Source organism: Spermophilus citellus (assembly GCF_964194105.1).
Source record: "Spermophilus citellus genome assembly, chromosome: 13".
NCBI lineage: Eukaryota > Metazoa > Chordata > Mammalia > Rodentia > Sciuridae > Spermophilus > Spermophilus citellus.
Genome location: NC_138193.1, coordinates 116,213,097 through 116,239,068, shown reverse-complemented (window position 1 = coordinate 116,239,068; position 25,972 = coordinate 116,213,097). Strand labels below are relative to the sequence as shown.

The 25,972-nt window shown below is 59.0% G+C and overlaps 1 protein-coding gene across 2 annotated transcripts in view; it reads right to left on the bottom strand.

Moving 5' to 3' along the window:
- Positions 1 to 597: 597 nt before the first annotated feature.
- The window catches only part of PXDN (peroxidasin), a 102,516-nt gene continuing 77,141 nt past the window's right edge, over positions 598 to 25,972 (bottom strand). For both annotated transcript variants that reach the window (XM_081264383.1, XM_081264384.1), the window contains 14 exons: positions 25,437 to 25,709; positions 23,967 to 24,083; positions 22,709 to 22,867; positions 21,505 to 21,617; positions 20,629 to 20,785; positions 15,867 to 15,975; positions 15,158 to 15,315; positions 9,941 to 11,444; positions 8,316 to 8,450; positions 7,563 to 7,771; positions 3,654 to 3,774; positions 3,301 to 3,433; positions 1,794 to 1,907; positions 598 to 978 (listed from right to left, as the gene is read on the bottom strand). In XM_081264383.1, the coding sequence (XP_081120509.1) occupies positions 859 to 978; positions 1,794 to 1,907; positions 3,301 to 3,433; positions 3,654 to 3,774; positions 7,563 to 7,771; positions 8,316 to 8,450; positions 9,941 to 11,444; positions 15,158 to 15,315; positions 15,867 to 15,975; positions 20,629 to 20,785; positions 21,505 to 21,617; positions 22,709 to 22,867; positions 23,967 to 24,083; positions 25,437 to 25,709 (3,422 nt within the window). In that variant the 3' untranslated portion in view covers positions 598 to 858. The remainder of the gene's footprint in view (positions 979 to 1,793; positions 1,908 to 3,300; positions 3,434 to 3,653; positions 3,775 to 7,562; positions 7,772 to 8,315; positions 8,451 to 9,940; positions 11,445 to 15,157; positions 15,316 to 15,866; positions 15,976 to 20,628; positions 20,786 to 21,504; positions 21,618 to 22,708; positions 22,868 to 23,966; positions 24,084 to 25,436; positions 25,710 to 25,972) is intronic.

The window sequence follows — 25,972 nt, the reverse complement described above, 5'->3', positions numbered from 1 at the left end:
AGGGATTCATTTTTTAAAGGTTCACATGATGTGGAGTCAGAGTCCCCACGCTGGGACTCCGGTTGTCACTGCCCTGCAGAGGACCTGGAGAGTAGGCCTTGCTCGTGGTCAGCAGAGGAGCTGGCAGGCACACCAAGGCCGCAAGCCACTGGCCAGTGCATGGGCCTTCCAGGAGGCTCCAGGAGGAAGAGCCCGTCTGTAGGGTGGCCTGGTGACGTCCCTCCGTGGGAGGAGGAGCAGTCACTGACACACAGCTGCTTCGCTTCATGGTTAAATACTGAGGAGCTGAGAAAGGACCAAGAAGGTGGGGGCAAACAGCAGGCAGGGAGCAGGAGCCCGAGTGACCCGACCGGGTCCCCAGAACGCTCTCCTAAAGATCCCGTTTTGTTTCGTGCCAAACGTGATTTTCTTTTTTAGTGTGGTCTGATACAGCCCAGGCTTCAAGAGCCTCCTGCCTCCTCTCTGTGAGGCCCCCGACTGCCGGCCACACCTGTCTGCCAGTGCCTGGCCCCAGAGCCAGGTGCAGCAGGCGTTTAGAGGCCTCCTGCCTAACGGAAAAGAAGTGGTGTTATCAGGCAGAGTCAATTTAGGAGCCTAAAGAGTTAACTGTGCGATTTAATAGTAGCACCAGATTTTCACTTGAAAGAATTAAATAAAACCTGAGAAGTCTAACACAGAGTCGCTCCCCTTCCTGCCTGCCGCTTCCTCCACGGAGCACAGGTCTGGGGCGCCTGGACTGCTGTCTGAGGCCCAGCCCAGTCCCGACACACCGGAGCGCAGGGGCTCGCTCTGGTCTGCACTCCTGGTGGACTTTGTTCCTGCAAGAGCTGTACAGACCAACCCGAGAGCCTGCAGGAGCTAGGGCTTCTCCTCCGTGCCTTTCTCTACACAGACTGGACAACAGGCTCCTTCCGTTTCCACGGGCTCAGGGCAGGTGGCAGGAGGGCAGGATTCCACGAAGCAGGTGACCTGCCCGTCCTGGGGGAGGGGGAGATGGGCACAGTGTCATTTCAAGAACTGACCTGGACATGGGGCTGGTCACTCCGTATCCACGTCCCCACCCCTTGGCCTGCAGAGGCCTTCCCTCTCCTGTGACTAGAAAAGGGGCCCTTCTTGGCAGGCTTCCCAGCTACAGACTCAAGGTAAGGTGACTGCCACTGGGATCATGGGTGACTCACACTCCTCCTACCCCTGATTCCTCCAGGATAATGGATCAGAGAACACCAGGAGGCCACCTAGGCCTGCTCTCCCTGTTTGCTGCCCAAAGGAGACAGGCCCAGGGTGCTTGGGTGCCCTCCCCACATCCCTGACAAAGGCACAGCCTCGTCTGCGGCGGCACCCGAGGCGCCTGGGGGTCCTGTTGCTCACGGCCCCGACAGCCCCAGTCTGGGCTGCAGGTGGGCTTCTGCTGCCTCCTGGTGCCCATGCCCACTGCTCACCTTCTCCCTAAGCCAGCTCGAGCCCCATTTCCTGTGTTGCTAGTGCCCAGTGGGGAGGTGGTTATCAGGGACTCTCTGGGGAAGGAGCCAGCGGCTGTGTTTTTGGGTTTCCAGGGTGGACCTGTTAGTGCCACAGCGGGCAGAAGATGGAGCCGGAGCACACAGTGCCTACTGCTTATCCTGCCCTGAGCCTGGCTGCACACTGCCCAGGTCTGGGCACCAGCACTGCCCGGTAGGCACCGCTACAGCTGGCACCGAGAGGTGGGCCCCTGGTGCTCCCGTGGAAAGGCAAGGACCTGGGAGGAGCTGGACTGGCCCCTGACGTGTGGCATGGCGGGGGCTCTCCGTACTCACTTTGCACCCACAGACGGTGCAGGGGTCGGGTCTCCACGTGGCGCTGTTGACACGGGGCTCTCCACTGGCATCCACACACTCTGTGGTGCTGAGCCGGGACTCCAGCCTGTTGATCTGCAGCAGGGCACAGAGCGTCCCCGTCGCCTCTGAGCAAGCCTCCCCCATGAGGTGACACCTTACACTGTTCACACACAGAATTCTGAAGCACTGCTGGGAACCTCAGTGGCACTGAGCAGACAGGCTCCCGATGGCCTGGCAGCCTCTCTGAAGCCAGAGGAGCCCAACAGAAGAGAAAGGAGGGGACTCGGGAGCGAGGGCGCTTTCCTCCCACGACTGCCCCCCATCCAGGGCAGAGCGCACTACACAGTGTTCCCAGGAGCGGTGGCGGGCCAGCCTGGGGATCAGGCCACCTGGCTTCCCATGGGTGGGCTGCTGGTGTGCACTGGACACGTGGTGTCCACAGTAAAGGTGTGGGTCAGTGATGCAGGATGTGAGGGAGGCTGCAGGAGCCCAGAAGACCCCCTGAGGGCCACCTTCCCACACCCTGGCCTTTGTGCACAGGGCCCCCTCTGCGAGCAGGGAGAAGCCAAGGTCCCGCCACTGTCTGCCGTGACCGGGATGCTGTGCTGTGGCTCACTGAATGCTTCCCACTCGGGGTGTCCTGTCCCTTGCAGCTGAGCCTGATCTCAGTGGTGCTGGGGTCCGGCATAGAGAGAGCACACTCACCACACGCCTTCCTGTTCTGGGAACAAACATCTGTGAACCCTGCCCAGCTGCAGCGGCAGCTGCCCTGACAGTAGGCCACACCAGCTGTGCGCAGAGGAGACCACCAACCTGTTGCCTATGTGTGTCCACAGGGGCAGCTTCTTGTCGCAGCCCGCCCACCACAACAGCGGTCTCGGCCTGGCAGAGCACACCCTTACCTATGCACGGGCCAGGCTGCCCCAGAGTTGAGTGACCGCAGGCCTGTCTACCCTGCCAGGACCCTAGGCACGTGCGGCTGATCCTGAGTTAACTCAGAGCTGGGCCTGTGTGGGTCTCAACGGAGACACGCGTGTGAGCACTGAGCTCAGCACAACGACAAGGCCAGGCCTGAGCCATAGCTGCCTGAAAATCCCCACATGACCCAGCAGCCAGCAGGGTGTCACCTGAGTCCCCGTCTGCAGCCTGCGGCCATCCCTCTCCAAGCAGCTGAACAGGAGTTCAGGTTTGCCTCCTCCCCAGCGGCCTCTCTTGGGGCTTCCTGAGACTTCGCACCAGCTGTGTTCTCAGCAAAGTCACCTGGCTGGTGGCCACACAGCCTGTGGCACTCACTACCCACTGCCTATTGTCCCTGATCCTCTGGGAAACCCAGGGAGACGAGCAGGGCCCACAGCAGCAAGCCGTGGACTGGAGTGGTGCCCAGCAGGGTGCTGGCCCTCAGTCCTTGGAGAAGGAAGGCCTCCTGATCGGAGGAGGCAGGTGGGCTGCGGAGAAGGCTGCTGGTGGAGGGGCTCAGCCCGCTCACCTGCTTCCTGAGCTCTGTGATGGTCTTCTGCATTTCCAGGACAAACTCTCGGAAGTCGCTGGTCACTGGTGCTCCCGGGCGCTCCCGGGCGGCTGAGGTGGTGTTGCCCTGTTGTTCGCTGGGTTTCAGCACACTACGGGAGGAGAAGCACAGACTCACCCACCGGTTCAGATCCTGGCTCCTGAGTTCCCTGAGCACAAGGGCCATGGCCCAGCGTAGCCCCCAGGGCTCCCCAGACCTCCCTCCTGTGACAGCCTGACTGAAAAAAAGCGCAGGCTGGCAGGGAGACCGCAGCCTGTCACCAGGCATCCCGCGGCTGGGGGCCTGCTTCCAGTGTACCAAGAGACCAGCACCTTCGCATCTTCCGGGGTCGCATTCCCCGGCGGGGCTTGTCCTCCCTGTAGCTGAAGTCCAGAGACCGCCTGCCTCGGAAGTGGTAGGAAAACGCGTTGAACTGTCCCCTGGTCCTACAGTCTAAAGAGAAACCAGAAAAGGGCACGCTGCAGACAGTGAGGAACTACTGTGCATCTCATCAAATGTGAACCCCCTTTGTGGGGCAGTCAATGAACCAATTGTGGTGCCTGGGGCCAGGAAGGGATTGTGGATCTGACCTCTGAGGTCCCTAGGCATCCAAAAGGTGGGAGTGGGCCCCACTCCAGCACCCGCGATGCCACCAGGCCACCCTGCTGTCTGACCAGTCCCCCACAGCTCACACACAGAGGCCAGGGGCTGACTCCAGAGGCTGCTGGCGGGGGGGCCCCCTCCTATGGCCCGGTGGCCTGGTGCACCTGACCACCTCCCCCACCCATCCTACGGAGGTGGGTCCACCTCTGCTCCGCCCAAGGGAGCCCCAGACACCTTCTCTGAGGCTTTTCTCCTGGGCCCGGGACCCTGGGGCTTCCCACATCATCCGACACGGCGGGCAGGGTTTCTGAGGGCTTGTGACTCTGCCTCACTGAGGACCAGAAAGAAGGTCATGGCCACTCAGGCCCTTTCCTGATTTGACAGCCTCAGGGGACCACTGCGGCAGGAAGGTGCAAGACCAAGACCCACGAGGACAACGCCGAGGCCCTGTGGTGGGCTCTGCATTCCCGTCCTGGGTGGTATTCGCGGCTGGCTGGATTGTCATCTGGAGAGTGTTCTTCAAGGGTCACAGCCCCTTTCTGTCCCACGACACCGCTGAGGAGGACCCCTTAGCTCGGCACTGTGTCCCAGCACCTAAGCACTGAGCTTCTGGGCCAGGCCCAGATTGCCGACCCGCCCACGGCACGCTGCCTGCCAATCACCCCAGAGCATGGCTCAGATAAATGCATCGGACCACCCAGCAGGGCCCCTCACAGCCCTGGCCCCTCCGGGGACCCCAGTCCTCCACGTGTGGAGGCCAGGCCAGGCCCAGCACTCTGACACAGGGCAGGATGAGCCTGACTGGCGGTCCCCTCCCTGGCAGACTGGGGTTGGGGTGGGTCCCTGCAGAGTCCACAGTGGGGACTAGAGAAGGCAGGGTCACTCCCAATCCCAGGCACCACAGAGTGGGTGCACAAGGGAGGGGACTGTAGCCCATGAGGTCCCCAGGGAGCAGGCTGTCTGGGGACAGGCCCCCATCCCTGCCAGGAGAGCCCTGGGGCTGCCTGGTGTGCAGGGCGGGTCTGGGCCATGCTGCTCAGGCCCTGGGCTCTGCCCTGGCTCAGGAGGCAGGAGCTGCCTGGCTGGTTGGCCCCAGTGAGGCTGGGGGAGCAATGTGAGTGGACACAGGGAAGCTGATGTGCTCCTGTCAGTGAGCTGGACCACGCAGGGCCCAGGACAGTGTAGGCAGAGAGCCTGAGCCCAGAACCAGAATCCACCCTACTGGGCACAGTCCTCTGCCCAGGCCCTGGGGGCTGTGAAGGAGGAGTTGCTCATCTCCCCCCTCGGGCAGCGTGCTCACAGACCCTTGGTTTGGTCAGACACCAACACAACCCCTTAGGGAGACCCACGTCCCCAGCCAGCAGACTGACTTCACGTGTCTCCTGATGCCGTGTACCAAGCCCAGCGAAGGGCCCAACCCTGAGGAAATATCAGGTGAGCTGCCAGGAGGCGACTGCTACGCGACAGAGGAGTGAAGACAGGCGCCGAGACTCGATTCCTGTTTAGACGATGCCACAGGACGTGCCGGTGAGAGGTAAATCATGGCCCTGAACAGAATCTGGAGCCCAGATGTAAAGCAGCACAGAGGACATCACTGGACATTACTGAACAGATGGCAAAATCTGAGTGAACTCCATAAACCGCTCATGAAAAACGTCCCAATTCTGACAATACACACTTACGCTACTTAGAAGCAAGGCAGTGCAATGCCTACAATATCCTGGGCTAATACAGAAAAACATCCACATTGCGCGCACACACACACACACACAGTGACAGAGGGGCACTGTAGGGCAAGATGTTAACAACTGGTGAAGCTAGGTGCAGTGTGCAGTTCCTAATCGTGTCCCAATGCTCACTGCAACGATTCCAAACGATTTCAGAATGCTTAGCGCCAATGAGGGTGTGGGCGTGCACTTGCATGTGTGTATGTGTGCATGTGTGAACGCATGGGCCTCTGTGTGTGAGTGTACGTGCATCTGTGTTCATGTGTACATCTCTTTTTCCCTAAGACTCATCAATCCCACAAATAAGTCATAATTGCTACCCTAGTCAAGAGCATCAGTCACCCGCCTCCCAGGAGCTGTTTCTTAGGATTCCCAGGGGCACAGGGAGCAGCCTCGGGGGCTGACAAGACGTGGCCACAGCTTAGGAAGTGCGCTGGACAGGCGCCTTCTTTGAAAGTTGAACCAACATGAATAGAAGCTGATATTTTGGCCTGTCGAACTTCAATTCTTTCTTTTTCTTTTCCTGCTATATTTTAGATATAGCTTTTGGGTTAAAATAAAAACAGATCACCTTACAAAGCATTTTTAAGCTGTGGTGGCCCAGGGCCAAGCCCACTGTTTCAGGGGAAAGTACCGGAACCCAGTGTGGGCAAGTAGCTCCTGTGGTTGTGGCTGCCCTGCAGAGAGCGCCCACAGGACCCGGGAGCACCAGCCCAGCCGGGGGGGTCTTCAGTGGAGAGCAGACGCCTGGCTCTGTTCCAGCTCAGGCAGCCAGAGGGCCTGCTGGAGTTATCAGATCGCAGAGTCCCTGCACTGGAGAGTAAGAATAGCTGGCTTTTCCCATGGCTTTCAATAGAACCATTTTCTGCCAACAGAATGGATCTCTCTGCTGTGCTCGAGCAGAAGCGTTCACGCCCGATGCACAATGAGAACAGAAACAGGTAAAGGTCCCCAGGAGAAGTGAGGAGGCAGATACTGTGACGCGGAAAACCAGGCGCCCAGCAAGCAGTGTCCATGCACGTGAAGCGTCCCACCACACACGCAGGCACGTGTGCATTGATGTATGTGTGGAGACAGGAAATCAGATCACACACTTCCCTCCCAGAGACTGAGACCCGCCGAGGACCATCTGAAAACCAGTGGACCTAACACCTGCTGCACCTGCGCTCCAGGCAGCAGGAGGAGGGGGTCGCCAGTTTCTGAACTCTGTGCTCCTCCTGAGCCCACCTGCTGTGCAGGCTCCATGAGGGCAGCCTGGCCAGCATGAGGGGCAGCCCCACTTTTTTAGGGTGCGAGTGCCAGGCTGCCTCCACGTGCATGCCCTTCTCCACCTGCTCCGAGGCTGGGCTTCGCTCAGGGGCACTTTTGTTCAGACACTCACCAGGCTCTACAGGGAGACCAGCCAGGCCCGAGGAGCACTGTGCCTACACTCCTCCCAGTGCTGCAGTCACTGTGGACACGGGGCCCACGGATCACATGGCCACCGTGAGGGGCGGGGCGAGGCAGTGGGGGGGTGGAGTGGGGTACGCCCTGGGCACATTTCCCAGCGCCAGGCAGGGACCATCACTGGCGTGCTGCCGTCTGCATCTGCACAGACGACCTCCAGCTGTTTTTTCACCCTGTGCCCTGTTCCTCAGGTCTGCCGGGAGATTGTGCTGCATGGCAGCAGCCGCCCAATCTCCTGTGGCCATGTCTCCTGATGGCACCGAGGCCAGGAGGAGCGGCTGCCCAGACCTGCTGCGTGTGCACAGCCCTCGGGGTGTGTGAGGTGAGAGCTCCTAGGGAGCATCTCCGGACATGTGGGCCAGTGGGCTACCCCACCCGTGCCCATACCCCCCCACACTGTCGGGCTGCCCTTGGCCGACACTGGAAACGCAGGAGTGAGGCGGGCAGCGTGGGCCCCCAACGCACCTTCACAGCAGTCCTGCCACACCCGCAGGTCCACGCGGGGGATGTCCTCGCAGCTGCCATAGCCATGTGGGAACTCAGCCACCCTGAACACGTCCCCTGGCACACGGGTGATGTTGTCTGAGTTGTCACAGAGGATCCTGGCCAGGGACGTCTGCTTGAGCTGCGTCAGCTGGGCGGGGGAGAACACCCCAGGGTTTTCATACCACAACCTGCATGGGCAGAGACGGCGAGGTCAGAAGCAGGAAGGGAGGCCCCGGGACCCAGGAGTGGGCTGAGCTGTCTCTCCAGCAGCAGGGAGCTGGCCAAGAGCAGCAGATGCTCACGCTTCTCCCCAAACAAAGCGGATGTAGAACCCCGAACACAGGAGGCCGCCTGCCAACTGCCGGGGCAGCAACACGGGGGACAGGCCACTTACAGAACAATGATATCTGCAAGCCGTCTGCAGAGTTACTAAGGAATAGGGAGGGCGGGCCGCCTCCCAGGCATCCAAGTACACTCACGACGCCAGCCCAAGCCGCAGAGAAGGCCAGCCAGAAGCTCAGCTGCTCTGAGGTCCACAGGGGCAGAACTGCATGGGTGGACCCACAGGCTTCCAGGAGCTGAATCCTGCCCCTCAGGCTGGGGACTCAGGGCACCTGGCCAGGTGTGGCTAGCCTAAGGAGGTCCATCAGGGTGTAGCTTTTCCTTCTCAGCCAGGATGGGTCTCTGTGTCTCTGGTTGTCAGGGCAGGCTCTGCAGGGCACCTGCGCTCACCTGTCCCCATCCCGAAGGCGCCGGAACTGTGTGCTGAGCAGGCACATCAGAGTGGGCCCCAGGCGGCTGCCAGGAACCAGGTCCTCCACCATGAGGGCCGGGAACAGGTCGATGTTGAGGGTGGAGCCGTACAGTCTGCAACAAAGAGGCAGGTCCCTTACCTAACAGGGTGGCACGCGGCAGAAAACACAGCAGATGCAAACGTCCTCCTTTTTTCTTTCCCTTCTTTACATTATTCATGACTATACTTCACAAACAAATTCACCTTTATTTCTTTAAAACTTAGATCCATTATACTTTGAAGGCTTTTTCCTACTTTGTATTTTGTGGGTGTAAAATGTACATGCCCCAACTTATCTATCAAAGATTTGAAAAACCCAAGAAAGCAAATTAAACCACACACCCCGCCTGCTCTGCAGGGAAAACCCACCATCCACTATGCCTGCCGGGCCTCTGTCCATGGATGTATGGACAAGGACCAGTAGGCAGCCACAGCCACAGCTTTAACAGAAGGGAACTGCATTCTACCATACATTGGAAATATATCTGCCATAATGAAATGTTTTCTAACAAAGATGCCAAAGGACTAGGAGGAAGCTGAAGTGTCAGATTACGAACTTCTTTACCAAATTCTTCCAATTCCTCAGAAATACTGGCTTACAAACAAACACTGATGATTTCTACAGGTCGTTCACGTCCCAGAGTTTCACAGTTTTCAAAGGCTGTGCTGCTCAACAGGAGCCATGGTTCCAGACTCACTGGAGTCCTAAAGGTCTGGGATCCCACTGCCACTCCCCACAGAGCACACAGGAGCCACACGTAGCCAGGGCCTCTGCCTCTGATCAGCAGCAGGCACACCAGTGGGCTCCTCCGTGGGCACAAGCACGGCTCTGCTCCAGCCCCAGCTCCCAGAGGCCTGCAGGACACAGCTGTGCTCTCTGTTCCATGTCCAGGCACCCTGGATGTCCAGCACCTCGGTGGGAAGCTGCTTCTCGGAGGAACCTGGAGGCTGACTGGTCTGTGCTGGACAGGGCACCCATTGGACTGGAGGGGCCAGCCGCCTGCAGACTTCCCCAGAGGACTTGCTCCCTCCTGGTCTGTCTTCTTCCCATCCCCTCTATGCCCAGGGACTTCCCATTGGCTGCCCCGAGTGCTCAGAGGTGTGCCAAGCCTGACAGCTTCCTGTGCCCAGGTGAAGGCCTATCTGTGGCCCATGTCCCCACGGCCGCTGCTGCTCAGAGAGGGCACTTGGTGGGGACTCCTGGCAAGTGGAGGGGCTGCAGGAAAGCCAGATCCACCTGCCTGAGTTGCTCAGCACAGCCTCAGTTCTGGAACATTCTAGGGTAATTGGCCCTTCAGTCCAGCCACACCTTGGCTAGAAGCACAACTGGGTCAACTAACTGGGAGCTTGTCCTGGCTCAGCAAAGCTCACCTCCTGAGCAGGCTGGGCAGTTGTGCAGCGAAGACCTGGCTGGGCTCCGCCTTCGCGCCCCCTACACTTGGTGGCTAATGGTGCTCTCCTCTGATCCCCGTGCGGTGCCACACACACGCAGCAGCAGCACAGCCCGTGGCCAGTCACGCTGGTGCCCACACAGGAGCCAGGGCAGCGGCTTCCCAGAACTCACCTTCGCAGCTTCTCGCGGATCTCAGGGTTCTTGATCTCGTTCTTCAGGTCCTCAAAGGTGTGGGCGGCGGACAGGTTGCAGTAGACCCTGTAGTCATGGTAGGGCGGGATGCCGTGGTCCCGGCCACGCTGGATGTTGATGGCAGCCAGGTCGAGGGCCACTGTGTGCGCCATGGAGAAGAGCCGCTCTGTGAGCTCCGTGTTCAGCAGCTGAGAGGGCACACGCATCTTCCCTGCCACCCCGAAGAGACCCCTGAGCAGTGGATCGATGCCCCCCTCGTTCACGATCCGGAAGGGTGAGAAGAAGGCCTTGTGGAGGGGGATGTGGCCCTGCGCGATGGGCTGGAAGTTCTCGTCCAGCCTCTGGAGCACGGGATTGATGAGCGTGTGGCCAAACCTGAAGGCTGCGGTGGCGAAAGCATTGAAGATACCAGCGTTGACGTTGGGGTCGTAGCCCCGGTACTCGCCCAGCATCTTCATGCCCACCTCCCCCAGGACTTTGGGCAGCCAATGCTGGTAGGTGATGTGCTGGATCTCTGCCCCCACGATCTTGCGGGTCTCATGGTAGATGGTGTCCCCGTCCCAGTGCGGGTTCAGCTTCAGCAACTCTGTGGCGATGCGGTTGTGCTCACGGAACCACAGCGTGTGCATGCTGGTCAGGCCCAGCTGCTCGTTGGCGCGGTGGTCCCCAGCCAGGAAGCAGGGGATAGGGCTCTCATTCTCATCCCTCATGCACTCGGTGGGGGGTCCGGTGGCGAAGGGCAACAGGGGCTTCCCGGAGCGCTGCACGATGCCCTGCCGCAGCAGGCCGCGGTGGCTGGCCAGGTCCCGGATGCTGCGGGCCTCATGGTCTGAGCTGCCGTACACATTGGACGCGTCGATGTAGGAGGTGAGCTGGTTGATCTGCTCCCGGGGGTACACGGAGTTCATGAGCAGGGACGTCATGCCGCTGCCACACACGGGGCTGGAGCGCACAAAGAACATGCAGCGGGCACCGCTGCGCACGCGGGGGTCATTGGGTGGGATCATGACGGAGAAGCAGGGGGGGTCGTGGCTGCACACGGAGCTGCAGTGCTGCCCGTCGGAGAAGCGGGCCTGGCTCAGGGCCACCACCGTGGAGTCCAGGTCATGGTCCAGGAACTGGCCCCACTGCATCAGCATGTGCGTGAACTGCTCGTCTGCCGTGACGGTCTCCGTGCCGATCAGCGTGGTGGACACCAGGCGGGGCATGGGAAGCACGTGCCCGTTGTAGAGCCGCTGGGGGTTGACGCCGCGGGGCGTGTTGAAGCCATTCTCGTACACGGCCGTCAGCAGGCGCTCGAAGGCCGTGAGCGAGGCGCCCCACATGGGGTGCTGCAGGTTGTTGCAGGTGCCGTCGTGGGTCCGGTACTTCTGGTGGAAGCACATGTCAGAGCAGTTGTTCACCCGCCGGTGGGCGGTGCAGCCTGACAAGTTGGCGATGAGGCTCAGGTACTGCGGGGACACCAGGTCGTTGTAGTGATAACCTGCAACACAGGCGGTGCTTACCTCCTGAGGGTGCCTGGGCCTCTCGCAGCCCCCTCTGGCCTTGGGGTAGAGCTCCGCCCAATGCCCCTGCGGTTCCTGGTCATGAAGCCCTCACGGGCCTTGGGCCTCCAGGCCAGCTCCACTGTGGTGACACTGACAGAGCGAGGCCACCTGCACCTTCCCATTTTCTCTCTTCTCTCATGTGGCCCAGCTTGTAGCTACTTGGGGAGAACAGGCAAGAAATACACCCCAAGACCACTGAACACCACTGACTCCTGCTCACCGGCAGGGCCATTCCCCAGGCCCATCACTGCACAACCGAAGCCCATCAACTGCCACCAAACACCCCTAGGACACGCCCTCCTCACCACTGCTCCAGCACGATCCAGAGGCAGATCCTCACGATGCTTGCCTCAATTCCGAGAGCCTCCTCTTGGCGAGCCCTAGCATAGATGGCCCTCCATCTGGTCTAGGCGCTGGCTCCAGAGGGTCACTGGGCCGCTCAGAGACCTTCAGCCCACCTCCCAGCTGCAGGAGTCCAGACCTGCCCACCAGGCACGTGACGCAGGGGACGGCTCTTCCTAAGCGAGGTCCCCAGTCTTCCCCTCAGACTTCTGCTGACTCAGAGCTCATGTTCCCAAACTGCCCAAACATTCACAAGGCCTTCCTCAACACTCCTCTCCCCGGAGCGTGCCTGGGATCTGCCAGAAAGCTGGCACAAGGCACGCATGTGTTCTCACACATCATGCCAGCACAGGCAGGCTGACACCCTCACGTGTGAACACACTGAACCACACATGTGAACTTTACATGTGCACACATGCACAAACATCCCTCCACACTCGCACCATTGTGTGAGCACATTCGTGTGCACATCTATAGACACACAGGCACACTCGGAGACACATGCTCACAGGCCTGCTCACACACGCACACATGCACATAACCAGACACTGACACAGACATGCTCTTGTTCCCACGGACACACACCCAGACACTGCGCAGAATACACACTCTTGCTCACATGCTCGCATACACATATTCTGACACAGACATGCATTCTTTTTATTTTGAACCTTGGACTAAACCCAGTGGCACTTAACCATTGAGCCACATCCCCAGCCCTTTTTACTTTTAATATGTTTTTAGTTGTCAATGGACCTTTCTTCTATTTATTTATTTATAGGTGGGGCTGAGAACCAAACCCAGTGCCTCACACATGCCAGGCAAGCGCTCTGCCACTGAGCCACCACCCCAGCCCCAGCCCTTTTTGTTTTTTGAGTCAGGGTCTTACTGAGTTGCTGAGGCTGGCCTTGAACTTGTGATCTTCCTGCCTCAGCCTCCTGAGCAGCTGAGATGATAGTGTGGCCACTGGGTCTGGGAAGGCATGTACTCGTGCTTACACGTGGGCATGTGCACATATTCAGAGAGGGCACAGGATATACACTGTTGCTCACACGCATGCAAGAGACACTGATACAGGCATGCACTCTTGCTCACACTGTGCACACATGCACATATCCAGACACATGGAGACAGGATCCACACACTTGCTGAGTACTGAGCCAAGACTCCACCTTTCCAGCTCTGCCGCAGTGTCCACACGGCCTTAGAGGAAAGGAGACTGCTAGTGTCTGTAGGAAATGGCACCCAGAACACACAGCAGGTGGCGTGAAGGGACCTGGGGAGGCTTCCTAGGCCAGGGAGGGGAGGAGCTCTCAGAAACCCCGGAGCCCAGGGAGAGCAGAGGGGATGCAGCCTACCTGCCTCCCGGCCCCTCCACAGTGTACACCTCCCGCAGAGAAGAACCAAGTCTGGCTGCTTTCACAGCTACAGCCAGGGAGTCTAGAAAACCCTCAGTCTTGAACCTCAGAAGCACCAAAAACCAGAGAGCCAAGAAGGAAAGTCTTCCTTCCACACGTCTATGCTGCAGCGTGGGCCTCGGGGCTTGCCTGGAGCATGCTCACCTTTTCCCTGGCACTGGCCCCGGGCAGACGTCCTGGCAGCCCCAGCAGACAGCAGTAGAGATCCCCGCTTGGCTTCTCAGGGCTGGGCTCCCTGCGCCCCCGCCCCCTGCCAGGCACCACAGCAAGGAGGACAATCCCATTTCTCTGCTAGAAAACCTGGTGGCTCTGAGCCCCTTCCTGGCAGGCGACAGCCTCCCCACCCCTTCTCCTGCACCATCCCTCTGCTCCAGCCACACTGACTCGCCCGCATCCTGCCTCGCAGCCTGGGCACCTGCTGTCCCCTCATCCCAGGAGGCCTCTCCTCTTTGGGGCCCCCCATCAAGTACCATCTTCACTCTGGAGTGGGCCTGCCCCCAGCAGGGCTGCCTGCCGCCGCTGCCCGGGCGCTCCCCGGGGCTGGTCTCCTGGCTTAGCACCTGTGCTCATCAGGAGTGCTGGGCCTTCGGGGCTGAGGGTTTCCTTTCTTTCATGTTGCCACATCCCCAGGCCTGGGGGTGGAGCATGTGCCTCCACCAGGGTGGGGGATGGACGGTGAGGACAGCTCCAGCTGCCACTCAGAGAAAAGGCCAGTGTGGTGGGGCTGTGGGGTGCTGTGGATTTGTGCCTTCCCAGCCTTTTCCCTAACTAGCGCGGAGACAGACGGAACTGGCAGGGAGCTGAGCAAATCTGAACAGGGCAGATCTGCAGCTGGCATCCCCAGGGGCTGGTCCTGCAGGGCTACAGGGCGTTCCAGGCTAGGGGTGAGAAAGGCAGCCAGCAGCCAGCAGTGGCGTCTGGCAAGTCTCTCCTTGTGCTCCCCGAGAACGACACACCTGAGCCTTGGGGAGGGCTGGGGTGCCCAAGAACACACGGCCTCTGCCGCACCCACCCCCAAGCTGTGCCCAGCAAGCAGAGGTTCCCAGAACCCTGGTGGAAGGAGACCAGCAGCCTGCAGTCCCACGTGGAACACCAGGCTGTTCCCTCTTCCCAGGCCTCCAGTAGGGAGGCTGGATGCCCCCAGGACAGGGAGGCAGGGGCTGCCGTCCACATGTCACCAGGCAGTGCCTAGAAGCTTTAGCTCTGGGACAGGACAGGATGAGGACCGCCCGTCGTCACCCAGCTCCAGAGAGAAGTGCCTGCAGACCTACCCCACGCCTCTTTCCTCTCACACCTTCACAGGCAGCCATGTTAAGCCCCAAGTCACCTTTTGCCATGATCGTTTAAAAGGCCTGTGGAAAATGGCCTGGAGACGCAGAAACCCCAGGAAGCCGCTCTGATGCAGCGCGGGACGGCTGCTCCCCGTCCCTCCTTCTGTGTGCAGGTGAGCAACAGGGCAGGACCGAGGTCTGCGGGGACTGTCGGCACCACCAACAGGACAGACTCACACTCTGGGCCTGCACCGGGGCCATGGTGGGCAGGGCAGAGGGCAGTTCACACCCGGCACCCCCCAGCCGCCGCCTGGGCTGGCTTTTCAGATGCTGGGAATCTGCAAACACCCCACACTGCACAGCACCCACACATGGACCCGCTCGAGCCTCCACCCAAGGGTCATCATGCTCACAGGGAGGAGCTGGTACAGACAGCATGGACAGGCCTTTACAGCCTGGTCAGCAGGTTGTGCACACGACAACCCCCCTTAGGCTCAAAGCAGAGCCCCAGCTCCGACACTGTGTGCCCGTCGCCAGCCTGGGGTGGAAGGTGCCAGAAGCCCTCAGGGCTCACGTGTGGTGTGGGGACACTGGGCAGGGAGGGGACGTGGTACTGACTCGTTCCGTTCAGGTCGACCATCAGGCCATGCTGCACGTGCTCCTGGATGAGCTGCAGGGTCCGCTCGAATATCTCTCCCGCTCGGGCTTGTCCCACTGTGTAGGGGTCCCTCGGGTACCGGAACAGGGCCAGCAGGTCATTTGGAGAACGAGGCCGGCTGACAGGAGTTGGGAGAGAGGTGCCATGAAACAGGGTGTGGAGTCAAAACCCGCCAGAGTCCAAACGTGCTGGAGCTATTATGTATCTCTAGTGCTACTCTGGACAACAGGAGGCAGCGTACCTGACTCATCCGAAGAGGAAGGCAAGAGAGCAAGACAGACAGACAAGAGCCAAGAGACACTAAAAACAAACCGTTAATAAGGCATCAGAGAAGGGCACAGAGCATGCCAACCAAGGTGCAGAGAGCAGCCAGCTCTGCCAGCAGAGCAGGCGCGGGCCGCCTCTGCAGGCTCGGCTAGGGCACCCCGTCCAGGACACGGAGAGCCTCCCGGAAACCGTCTGGCTGCGCTTCAGCGTCCACATTCTATTAGGAAAGGACACGTCCCTGTGTCTCCTAACACCCCAGTCAGAGCCCGTGCCGTTCGTGACGGTGACACTCCAAGTTTCTCTGGGGACTAGACAGGGCAGAGCTCTGTGCGGGGCCGTGGGCTCTCCGCCTGCACCCAGCCAGGGGACCCGAGGCCAGCACCGCCCCGCCCCGCCCCGTACCTGTCAAACAAGTGTGTCCGCGTGGAGTTGATGGCCCTGTCCACAGTCGCGATCGCTTCCACGATGGAGGTGGCAACAAAGGGGTCCCCGTTCCGGCTGATGTCGGGAACTGGGAAGCACAAAGTCACAGGTTGCCAGGAAGCTACCACGTGACTCACCAGACCCCACCCAGACGCCTGGTCACTGGGACGTCACCCCTTCCATCCTACCCAGAGCTCAAGCCCGGGGGACGGCTGGCTCCACCAGAGGCTGCCCCCCCAGGACAGCGGCAGCTGAGGACTCCACATCCCGGGGCACAAGGGGCGTGACCCCAAGAGCCTCAGGAGGCATCTGCAGGCCCCAGGGGCCAGCGCTGGGGCCTGCAGCCAAGCCCAGCCCCTCACCTCCTTGAAGGCTGGCCTCCACCACCCACGCCTCAGCCACAGCCCTGCCATCAGCCCACCTCCACGGGTGCTTCCCTCCTCAGGCACCCAGCATGGTGCACGGCGCACAACCACTCACCATATCATACCACCACACCACACACCACACCACACCACACCACGCCACCACACACCACCACACACCACACACCACACACCACACCACCACATCACACTACACCACCACATCACATAACACCATTCCACACCACATCACACCACACACCACATCACACTACACCACCACATCACATAACACCATTCCACACCACACTACCACACACCACACACATACTACACAACACACCACACCACCACACACCACCACACCACATACCACACCACCACATCACATAACACCACACACCACACACCACATACCACACCACCACATCACACTACACCACCACATCACATAACACCATTCCACACCACACTACCACACACCACACACCACACATATACTACACAACACACCACACCACACACCACACATACTACACAACACACCACACCACCACACACCACACCACGCCACCACACACCACACACCACACCACCACATCACACTACACCACCACATCACATAACACCACACACCACATCACACCACACACCACATCACACCATTCCACACCACACTACCACACACCACACACATACTACACAACACACCACACCACCACACACCACACCACCACATCATACCACACCATACCATGCCACCACACACCACCACACACCACCACACACCACATACCACACACATACTACACCACCACACACCACACCACACCACCACACACCACACACCACATACCACACCACCACATCACACTACACCACCACATCACATAACACCATTCCACACCACACTACCACACACCACACACATACTACACAACACACCACACCACCACACACCACCACACCACATACCACACCACCACATCACATAACACCACACACCACACACCACATACCACACCACCACATCACACTACACCACCACATCACATAACACCATTCCACACCACACTACCACACACCACACACCACACATATACTACACAACACACCACACCACACACCACACATACTACACAACACACCACACCACCACACACCACACCACGCCACCACACACCACCACACACCACACACCACACCACCACATCACACTACACCACCACATCACATAACACCACACACCACATCACACCACACACCACATCACACCATTCCACACCACACTACCACACACCACACACATACTACACAACACACCACACCACCACACACCACACCACCACATCATACCACACCATACCATGCCACCACACACCACCACACACCACCACACACCACATACCACACACATACTACACCACCACACACCACACCACACCACCACACACCACACACCACATACCACACCACCACATCACACTACACCACCACATCACATAACACCATTCCACACCACACTACCACACACCACACACATACTACACAACACACCACACCACCACACACCACCACACCACATACCACACCACCACATCACATAACACCACACACCACACACCACATACCACACCACCACATCACACTACACCACCACATCACATAACACCACACACCACATCACACCACACACCACATCACACCATTCCACACCACACTACCACACACCACACACATACTACACAACACACCACACCACCACACACCACACCACATCACACTACACCACCACATCACATAACACCACACACCACATAACACCATTCCACACCACATCACACCATTCCACACCACACTACCACACACCACACACATACTACACAACACAACACACCACCACACACCACACCACCACATCATACCACACCATACCATGCCACCACACACCACCACACACCACACACCACACCACCACATCACATAACACCACACACCACATAACACCACACACCACATCACACCATCCCACACCACACTACCACACACCACACTACCACACACCACACACATACTACACAACACACCACACCACCACACACCACACCACCACACACCACACCACCACACACCACACCACCACATCACACCACACCATACCATGCCACCACACACCACCACACACCACATACCACACCACCACATCACACTACACCACCACATCACATAACACCACACACCACATCACACCATCCCACACCACACTACCACACACCACACTAACACACACCACACCACCACACACCACACACCACACACATACTACACCACCACACACCACTCCATACCACCACACACCACACACCACACATATACTACACAACACACCACACCACACATACTACACCACCACACACCACTCCACACCACCACACACCACACACCACACACCACACATATACTACACCACCACACACCACTCCACACCACCACACACCACACACCACATACCACACACATACTACACCACCACACACCACCACACACCACATACCACACATATACTACACAACACACCACACCACACACCACACATATACTACACCACCACACACCACTCCACACCACACAGCACACACCACACACATACTACACCACCACACACCACTCCACACCACCACACACCACACCACCACACACCACACACCACACCACCACACACCACACACATACTACACCACCACACACCACCACACACCACACACATACTACACCACCACACACCACACCACACACCACACACATACTACACCACCACACACCACTCCACACCACCACACACCACACACATACTACACCACCACACACCACTCCACACCACCACACACCACACACCACATACCACACACATACTACACCACCACACACCACCACACACCACCACACACCACACACCACATACCACACACATACTACACCACCACACACCACTCCACACCACCACACACCACCACACACCACATACCACACACATACTACACAACACACCACACCACACACATACTACACCACAACACACCACCACACACCACACCACACAGCACACACAACAGTGTACACACACAAACACAACAAACCACACAGAGCACACCTTATACCCACAATCCACAGCCACACAGCACACACACCATACTCCACAAAGCACACTATACACACAGCACACTGTACACACCACACTACGCACCACACACAGCACAACCACACACGCAGTTAGCCCTCTACTCAGCTGCTGCGAGCGGAGCTGGCCAGGACCAGACCTGGTTCCCGCCAGGCTGCCTCAGCGGCAGGGTGGCTGCAGCTGCGTCCCCCTGGGGGCGGGCAGGCCCGAGGGCCAGGCCGTGTGACCCACCGCAGAGACCCGGGGTCCCCCGCCAGCTGCGGAGGCGCACTCCTCCGGCCCCGATCCCTCCTCCTCCTCAGGCGCAGCCCCTGCTCTCGTCTCTCTGCGGGAGCCGGCCTCCTCGAGCAGCTTGGGTCTCCGGTGCCAGCTTTCCCCTGGTCACTCGGGTATCTTTTCACCAGTTGTCCTCCCTGCCTTACTGGCTGCTGGCTCACCCCGAGGTGTGGAGCCAGTCCCAGGTGACCTCACAGTCCCAGGACCTAACTTCTCCTATTCTTGCCATCTCTCCCCGGGCTCCAGACCCGTCCATCCAAAGGGCCTGCTGTAGGCCATGGCTCACCGTTCAAATGACCCCTGACCCTCCTCTTCCCAAACTGGCCTCCTTTACTGAAAATGGCACCAAAGGGCTCTGGCTGGCCCTGCAGTCACCCCGACTCCCGAGTCCACTGCTGGCCTGAGACGGCTCTGGGCAGCATCCCAGGATCTGGCCGCACATCTCCATGGCTACCAGCACCCGTGAGGTGAGGCTGTCATGGGACTCGGGACCATACTCCTGTGCCGGTGGACAAGCCTTGCCCATGGCAAAGTGGCCCCAGAGAGGAGGACGCTCACAGCTCTACCCATGGGCACGTCCTAGTGGCTTCCCACATGCCCAGAGTGGAGGCCACACTGCAGCCATGAGGCCCAGGGACTAGCCCTGCTCAGAGCCTCCCATGCCCCACCCCCTCATCCACCCTGAGCACAGCGGCGCAGGCACCAGGCAAGTGACCAGCTGTGCTCACAGCTCAGAAGCCCGTGAGTCTGGGATTCAAGTGGCTCCGGAGAACCCGCCTGGCCAAGCCTCGTCAGGGGCACACCCTAAACAGTGCCATTCACCAGGGAGGACAGGGCTGGCCTGTGCACTGTGCTTCTGGCTGGCATAGCAGGACACACCCCAAGCTCCTGGGCACACCCCAAGCTCCCGGGCACTCCGTACCGTTCACACTGAGCACCATGCCCACCGAGGCGTATCCAATCGTGTTCCGGGCCACACATTCATAGCGACCCACATCTGCGGTTCCAACGTCATTGATGGTCAAAAATCCTTCAGGGCTGATGTGAAATTTCCCACTTTCTGTTACCTGAACCCCATCCTGGAGCAAAACAATAAAAACAGTCTCAGCCACAAAGCTGAGAAACCAGGGGATTTTCCTGAGAGTGGGGAGGGGTGGCTGGGACTGCAGGACAGCGCCCCAGGCTGTGCGCAGAGCGGCCCAGGGGACTCTCCAGGACTCTCACACACCTCTTGCAGGGGCAGAGCCTGGTACAAAAGAGGCTTCACCACAAGCACAGGGACACTCGGGGTAACTCCCCTGGGCTACCAGCTACGGGGGGGAGGGCCCGGAGAGATGGGCCCCTGGGACTGTCCCTGAGTGCAGGGTGTTTGGGACCCAGGACAACTTGGAGACAGAAAAGACAAGTCACACGTCAGGTCCAGGTGTGCGTAGAGAAGGCCACAGGCTGAAGGGGCTGGAGGGGCCAGGACATCATTGGCCTGAGAACTGTGCCCTCAAGGGGGCCTGGCATGGCCGCCCGTCCCCCAGGGAGCACTTCCTGCCCACATGAGTTCAGTTAGCATTTCTGTGTTGGATTGAGTAGTGGCAGCCAGATAAAAATCAATTCATCGAATCATGAGCACTGTCTTTACTGTCCATGAGGCTGCAGACCTACAGAGGGGTTGGAGGGAGAGGGAGGACCGCCACATGCACCTGCAACACAAGCCTTTTCCTGCTGCAGGAAGTCTGTAGGAGGGTGGCAGCCACCTGCTCCCTTCCGCCCACAGAGGAGCCAGGGGGGTGGCTTCAGCTCCTACCTTGTTCCAGGTAATGGCCGGCTGTGGCTCGCCCTGGGAGCTGCACGGGAGCTGCACATTGGTGCCCACCTCCACCGTCAAGTCGCTGGGAATGCTGGTGAATACTGGGGTGACTAGAAGGAACCGCAGATGGCAGAGAGCTTTCAGAAGAGCAGAAACCCCACCTCGGTCACGCCGACCCAGGGGCTGTGGGTGACAAACCTCCCGGCCTCCCAGAGGCAACCAGGAAGAGCAAGGGGACCAGAGGGACAAGAGGTGGCCTGCCCCCACCCTCCATCTCGCTGCTTCTACCCTGGGCCCCAAGAGCAGCCGCACAGGTGGACAGCAACTTGGTCCTCTGCAAGAGCCCCCAGGACTCCCCATGCCCAGGTGCTCAGAATGCCCTGACCCACACCAGGGGCAGGACAGACTGCTGGGCTGCATGTTCCACTGGGCCAGAGGCTTAGAGAGCCTCTACTCGCAGGCAGGAGAGCCATTCGAGAAGGGAGGCACCACCAGTGGTGGGCTGGACGCCTCTCAGAACCCCACTGCCTGCACTCTCACTGAGCAGGGCAGGTCCTGACAAATCAGGGACTTGAAGGGCAGATCCATAAAGCCCAGGGCCCACCCAGAGGGTTGATCAGGGATGAGGCCCCCAGAGGCCCCCAGGATGCTCTCCTGGTCTTGATTTGATCTTCTCAGGGCAGCCAAGGCCCTGAACATACCCTCTGCCCTCTGCCCCATCTCTGCACGGCAGGTGTAGCCTGAGAGGCCCGGTCCTCCTCAGCTCAGGGGCCTTTGTGCTGGAGACACTCCCTGACCTTTCCATGCTGGTCTACCAGGAGGGAGCAGGCAGCAGGCCTCCTCTATCTAGGGGAGCAGGAAGTGAGACTTCCAGGAGGCCCAGGGAAGACAGGGGCCCAAGGGCAAGTGGGAGAGGAGGCAGTGTGCCTGGGGATGGCCCGGGTCTGCAGAGCCAGACAGCCCTCAGCCCCACCGGGTGAACCAAAGGGAAGCAATGGGCTTCCCATCAGCAGGTCACTTAACCATGCTCAGTACAAGCACCACTGAGACAGAGCAAAAGAGCCCGGGTGGGCTGCGACGGAAACACCCTGGGGACATGCTGGTGGGGCATCAGACCCGAGGAGGAGGGGTGGTGGCAGCAGAGTGGGCTGCAGAGATCCCAATGCCGGGTCCGACCCCTCACCCCGCCCGCAGCGCCTACCTCGGGGCTGCACGGTCAGGTGCACCACCACCTTCTGGGAGCCGATGATGTTGACGGCCTGGCACTCATACTGGCCCTGGTCGTGCAGGGCCACCCCCGAGATCCTCAGTGTGCCTGAGGACAGCACCAGGTGCCGCCTGTCCACAGAGAGCTGGCTGCCTGCAAGGGGGAGCGTCAGTCACACGGCAGGGGCTGGGTGAGGCGGGAGGCGGGCCGCGGGGCATAAGGACTTTCTCTCTGGAAATGGCAGCCTTGCAGGAGCTGGGCTTCACCTGGGCCAGGAGGTGGCTGGTCCCAGCAGTGGGTGAGCAAGTCATCCTCCACCCAGCCGACGCCCTCAAATGCCCGGGGGGGGGGGGGCACGCACACTGTGGGATCAGCTCAGGGAGGGATCAAACACAGCCCTGCACCTGGCCACTCCCAGCAAGGGGGCTAAGAAGAACTCATAATGGGGGAGAACAGGGGGTCAGGACTGCGTGGTGACTCAGGGGCTGGAGGGATTGACCCTAAGTGTGTCTGAGAAGAGAGAACAGGACAGGAGCTGGGGCTGGAGCCTTTCGGAAGCCCAGGCTCCCCCAAGCAGGGGCCTGGCACATTCCTTTGTGGAGAAGCCTCTCCAGATCCCACAGGGTAGCTGCCTGAGGACAGGAATGTGTCTGTTCTTCAGCAGCCCTGAACTGGGTCCCTTGGTGGGACAAGTGGACATGGTAGCCCTCTGTTCAAGCCAGGGTGGCTGGGACGGTGTTTGGAAGGACGCCCCTGGGCTGAGGACAGAAGGCTGGCAGTCTGGGGCAGATGTTTCCCCAGCAGCCTGGGTGCCTGCACGCCCCCAGCCCCATCCTGCTGGGCTGTGCCTCTTCCAAATGTGGCTGGGGGGACCCAAGAGTCACACTGTTGGCAGCCAGACACCAACATCCGGCACTCTGGGTGTCAGAGTGAGCCTGAGGCCGTGTGCTTTGGCATGTGCCATGAGGGACCCAGAGAGCTGCATCCCTCATGCTATGAGATGGGAGGCTTCTGATTAAAGGCAAGATGTATAGATGCAGGAGGCAGGCGCCCCAAGTCCCTTTAGCAAGGACAAAGCCTCGTGGCCTTCTGGCCACCTGTGCTGTGGACCCATGGGCCCCTTGCCCTCTCCCAGCACCTGTCCCGTGGGGCATGGCCTCTGCTCGCCCTGTCTGGGAGATGCCAGGTTTGCAAGAGCTGGTTTCTCAGGTCCTGAAGCTGTGGGCCCCGCAGGCCCGGGATGGTGTTTTACCTCCCTTGGTCCACGCGATGACTGGCTGCGGGTTGCCTGTTGCCTCACACTGGAAATCAACCGTTTGACCCTCAATGACCACTCTGTCCTCAGGAGTCACAGTGAACTGCGGAAGAGCTTCAGAAGGAAGAACATTTAAATGGGCATTGAAGGAGAGCATCGGACAAAAACGCTGCACCAGGAAGTGCCCAGGACTGCAACAGGACACACCGTGGTGCACTGTCCACCTGCAGGTGTGAAAGGGGGAGGCCCTGGAGGAAGACCCAGGCAGCAAAGCAGAAGGAACCCAGAAAGAGGGTGTATCCTCAGCATCAGAGAGGTCTGCACTGCAGCTCTGTGCACCAGCAGAGGTAGCTACAATGTGTCCAGAGAGGGAGGACAGGGTAGCTCAGCCTTGAGACAGACCAGCAAAGAGACACTGGTTCCTTCATCTAAATCAGTGTTTGCAAGTGTTAAAACCCCACCTGGTGCAGCTGGGTGCAGTGGGAAGTTGTCACCGCTGCTGATGACAGCAAGCTACGGGCAGGGTGGGAGCCCATCTCACAGAAGGGACAAGCTCAAGGAAGGAAAAGCCCACAACGATGACCTTGGGCACAGGGAAATAGAGTCGCAGCTTGTCGGGGGCAGGACCCAGCTGAAGGAAGAGGCGTGGGCCAGGGAACGAGTCATCCACAGTCTGTTCTTGGGCATTGTTCAGGGCTTCCTGACGGACACCCCACTTGGCATGTCATCTAAAAGTTCTTACTCAGTTTAGGATCGACTAAGTGGCTTGGAAATGCACTGCAATGATCTTAAAGCTGCCTACTCCCCAGGTCCTGCGCTTAGATGCTGACCTCAGGGCAGGACTGAAAGCTGCCTGAAAGGTACAGGACTGATGGCCACCAGAGGACACAGGCATTCATGTCCCCCAGTGCTCAGGGCTGTCCACACCACAGCCCACAGGCAAAGCCCCGTGCTGAAGAAAACCAGCAATCAATGGTCACGACAATCAGTCGAGTGGGTGAGTGAGTGAGTGTTGTGGGCAAAAACAGACAGAGGGGCTGAAGGTATTGTGTTCAACGACAGCTAAAAAATAAATATTAAAAAAAAGTATGTTGACACCCAATTCAAGTCAAATTGTGGTATATGTGTATTAAGAATTGTAATGCAAAAAAACCCAAAAGGCATAAATTGGCGTGAACATACTTTATATACGGAGATATGAAAAATTCTGCCCTATATGTGTAATAAGAATTGTGATGTTTCCCACTGCTGTCGTGTAGTTAAAATTTTTTTTAAAAATCTAAAAATAAATAAATAAAAGCTTAAAATTTAAAAAAAATAAATAACAAAGGGAGCCAGGGGACGAAGGGCAGGGCTTTGGGTGGAGTCAGAGCAGGCGTAGGCAGCTTCCAGAGGGGCTGTGGGAACAGCGCTGAGGAGGCGGTCAGGCTGCAGAGCCAGTGGCCCTGACACGCACACGGCGCTCACCCTGGACGATGATGAAGGCGGTGGCGTGGATGCTGTCGATGCCGTTGGAGGCAAAGCAGGTGTACTCCCCGCTGTCACCGGGGGCCACGTTCTGTATGTACAGGCCACCAGAGGGAGTGATGTTCACCCGGGGGTCGGCGGGCAGGGCTGTGCGGTCCCCTCGGGTCCAGGAGATCCGCGGTGGGGGGTGGCCCGTGGCGCTGCACTCCAGCGTAACGCTCTCTCCCACCAGCACCTCCGTGTTCTGTGGCTGGATCACAAAAGCCGGTCGCGCTGTCACAAACAGAAAACCTCAGTTAATTTCTTCAGTTTCGCTGTTTTTTTTTTTTTCTTGATAGTTTCGGTTGAGGCTGTTCATCCATTCCAGTGATCTCAACCACATGGAACAGAATTTATGAGCTTACTTTCTTGCGATCGTTCTTTTTATCAAGAAATGTGCAGATAACGAGGATCCAGGGCATAGGTGGGATGGGCACCTCTGCCCAGAGCAGCGGCAGCGCCAGGTGAGCACCTGCCCACCTCCTGGGCAGACTCCC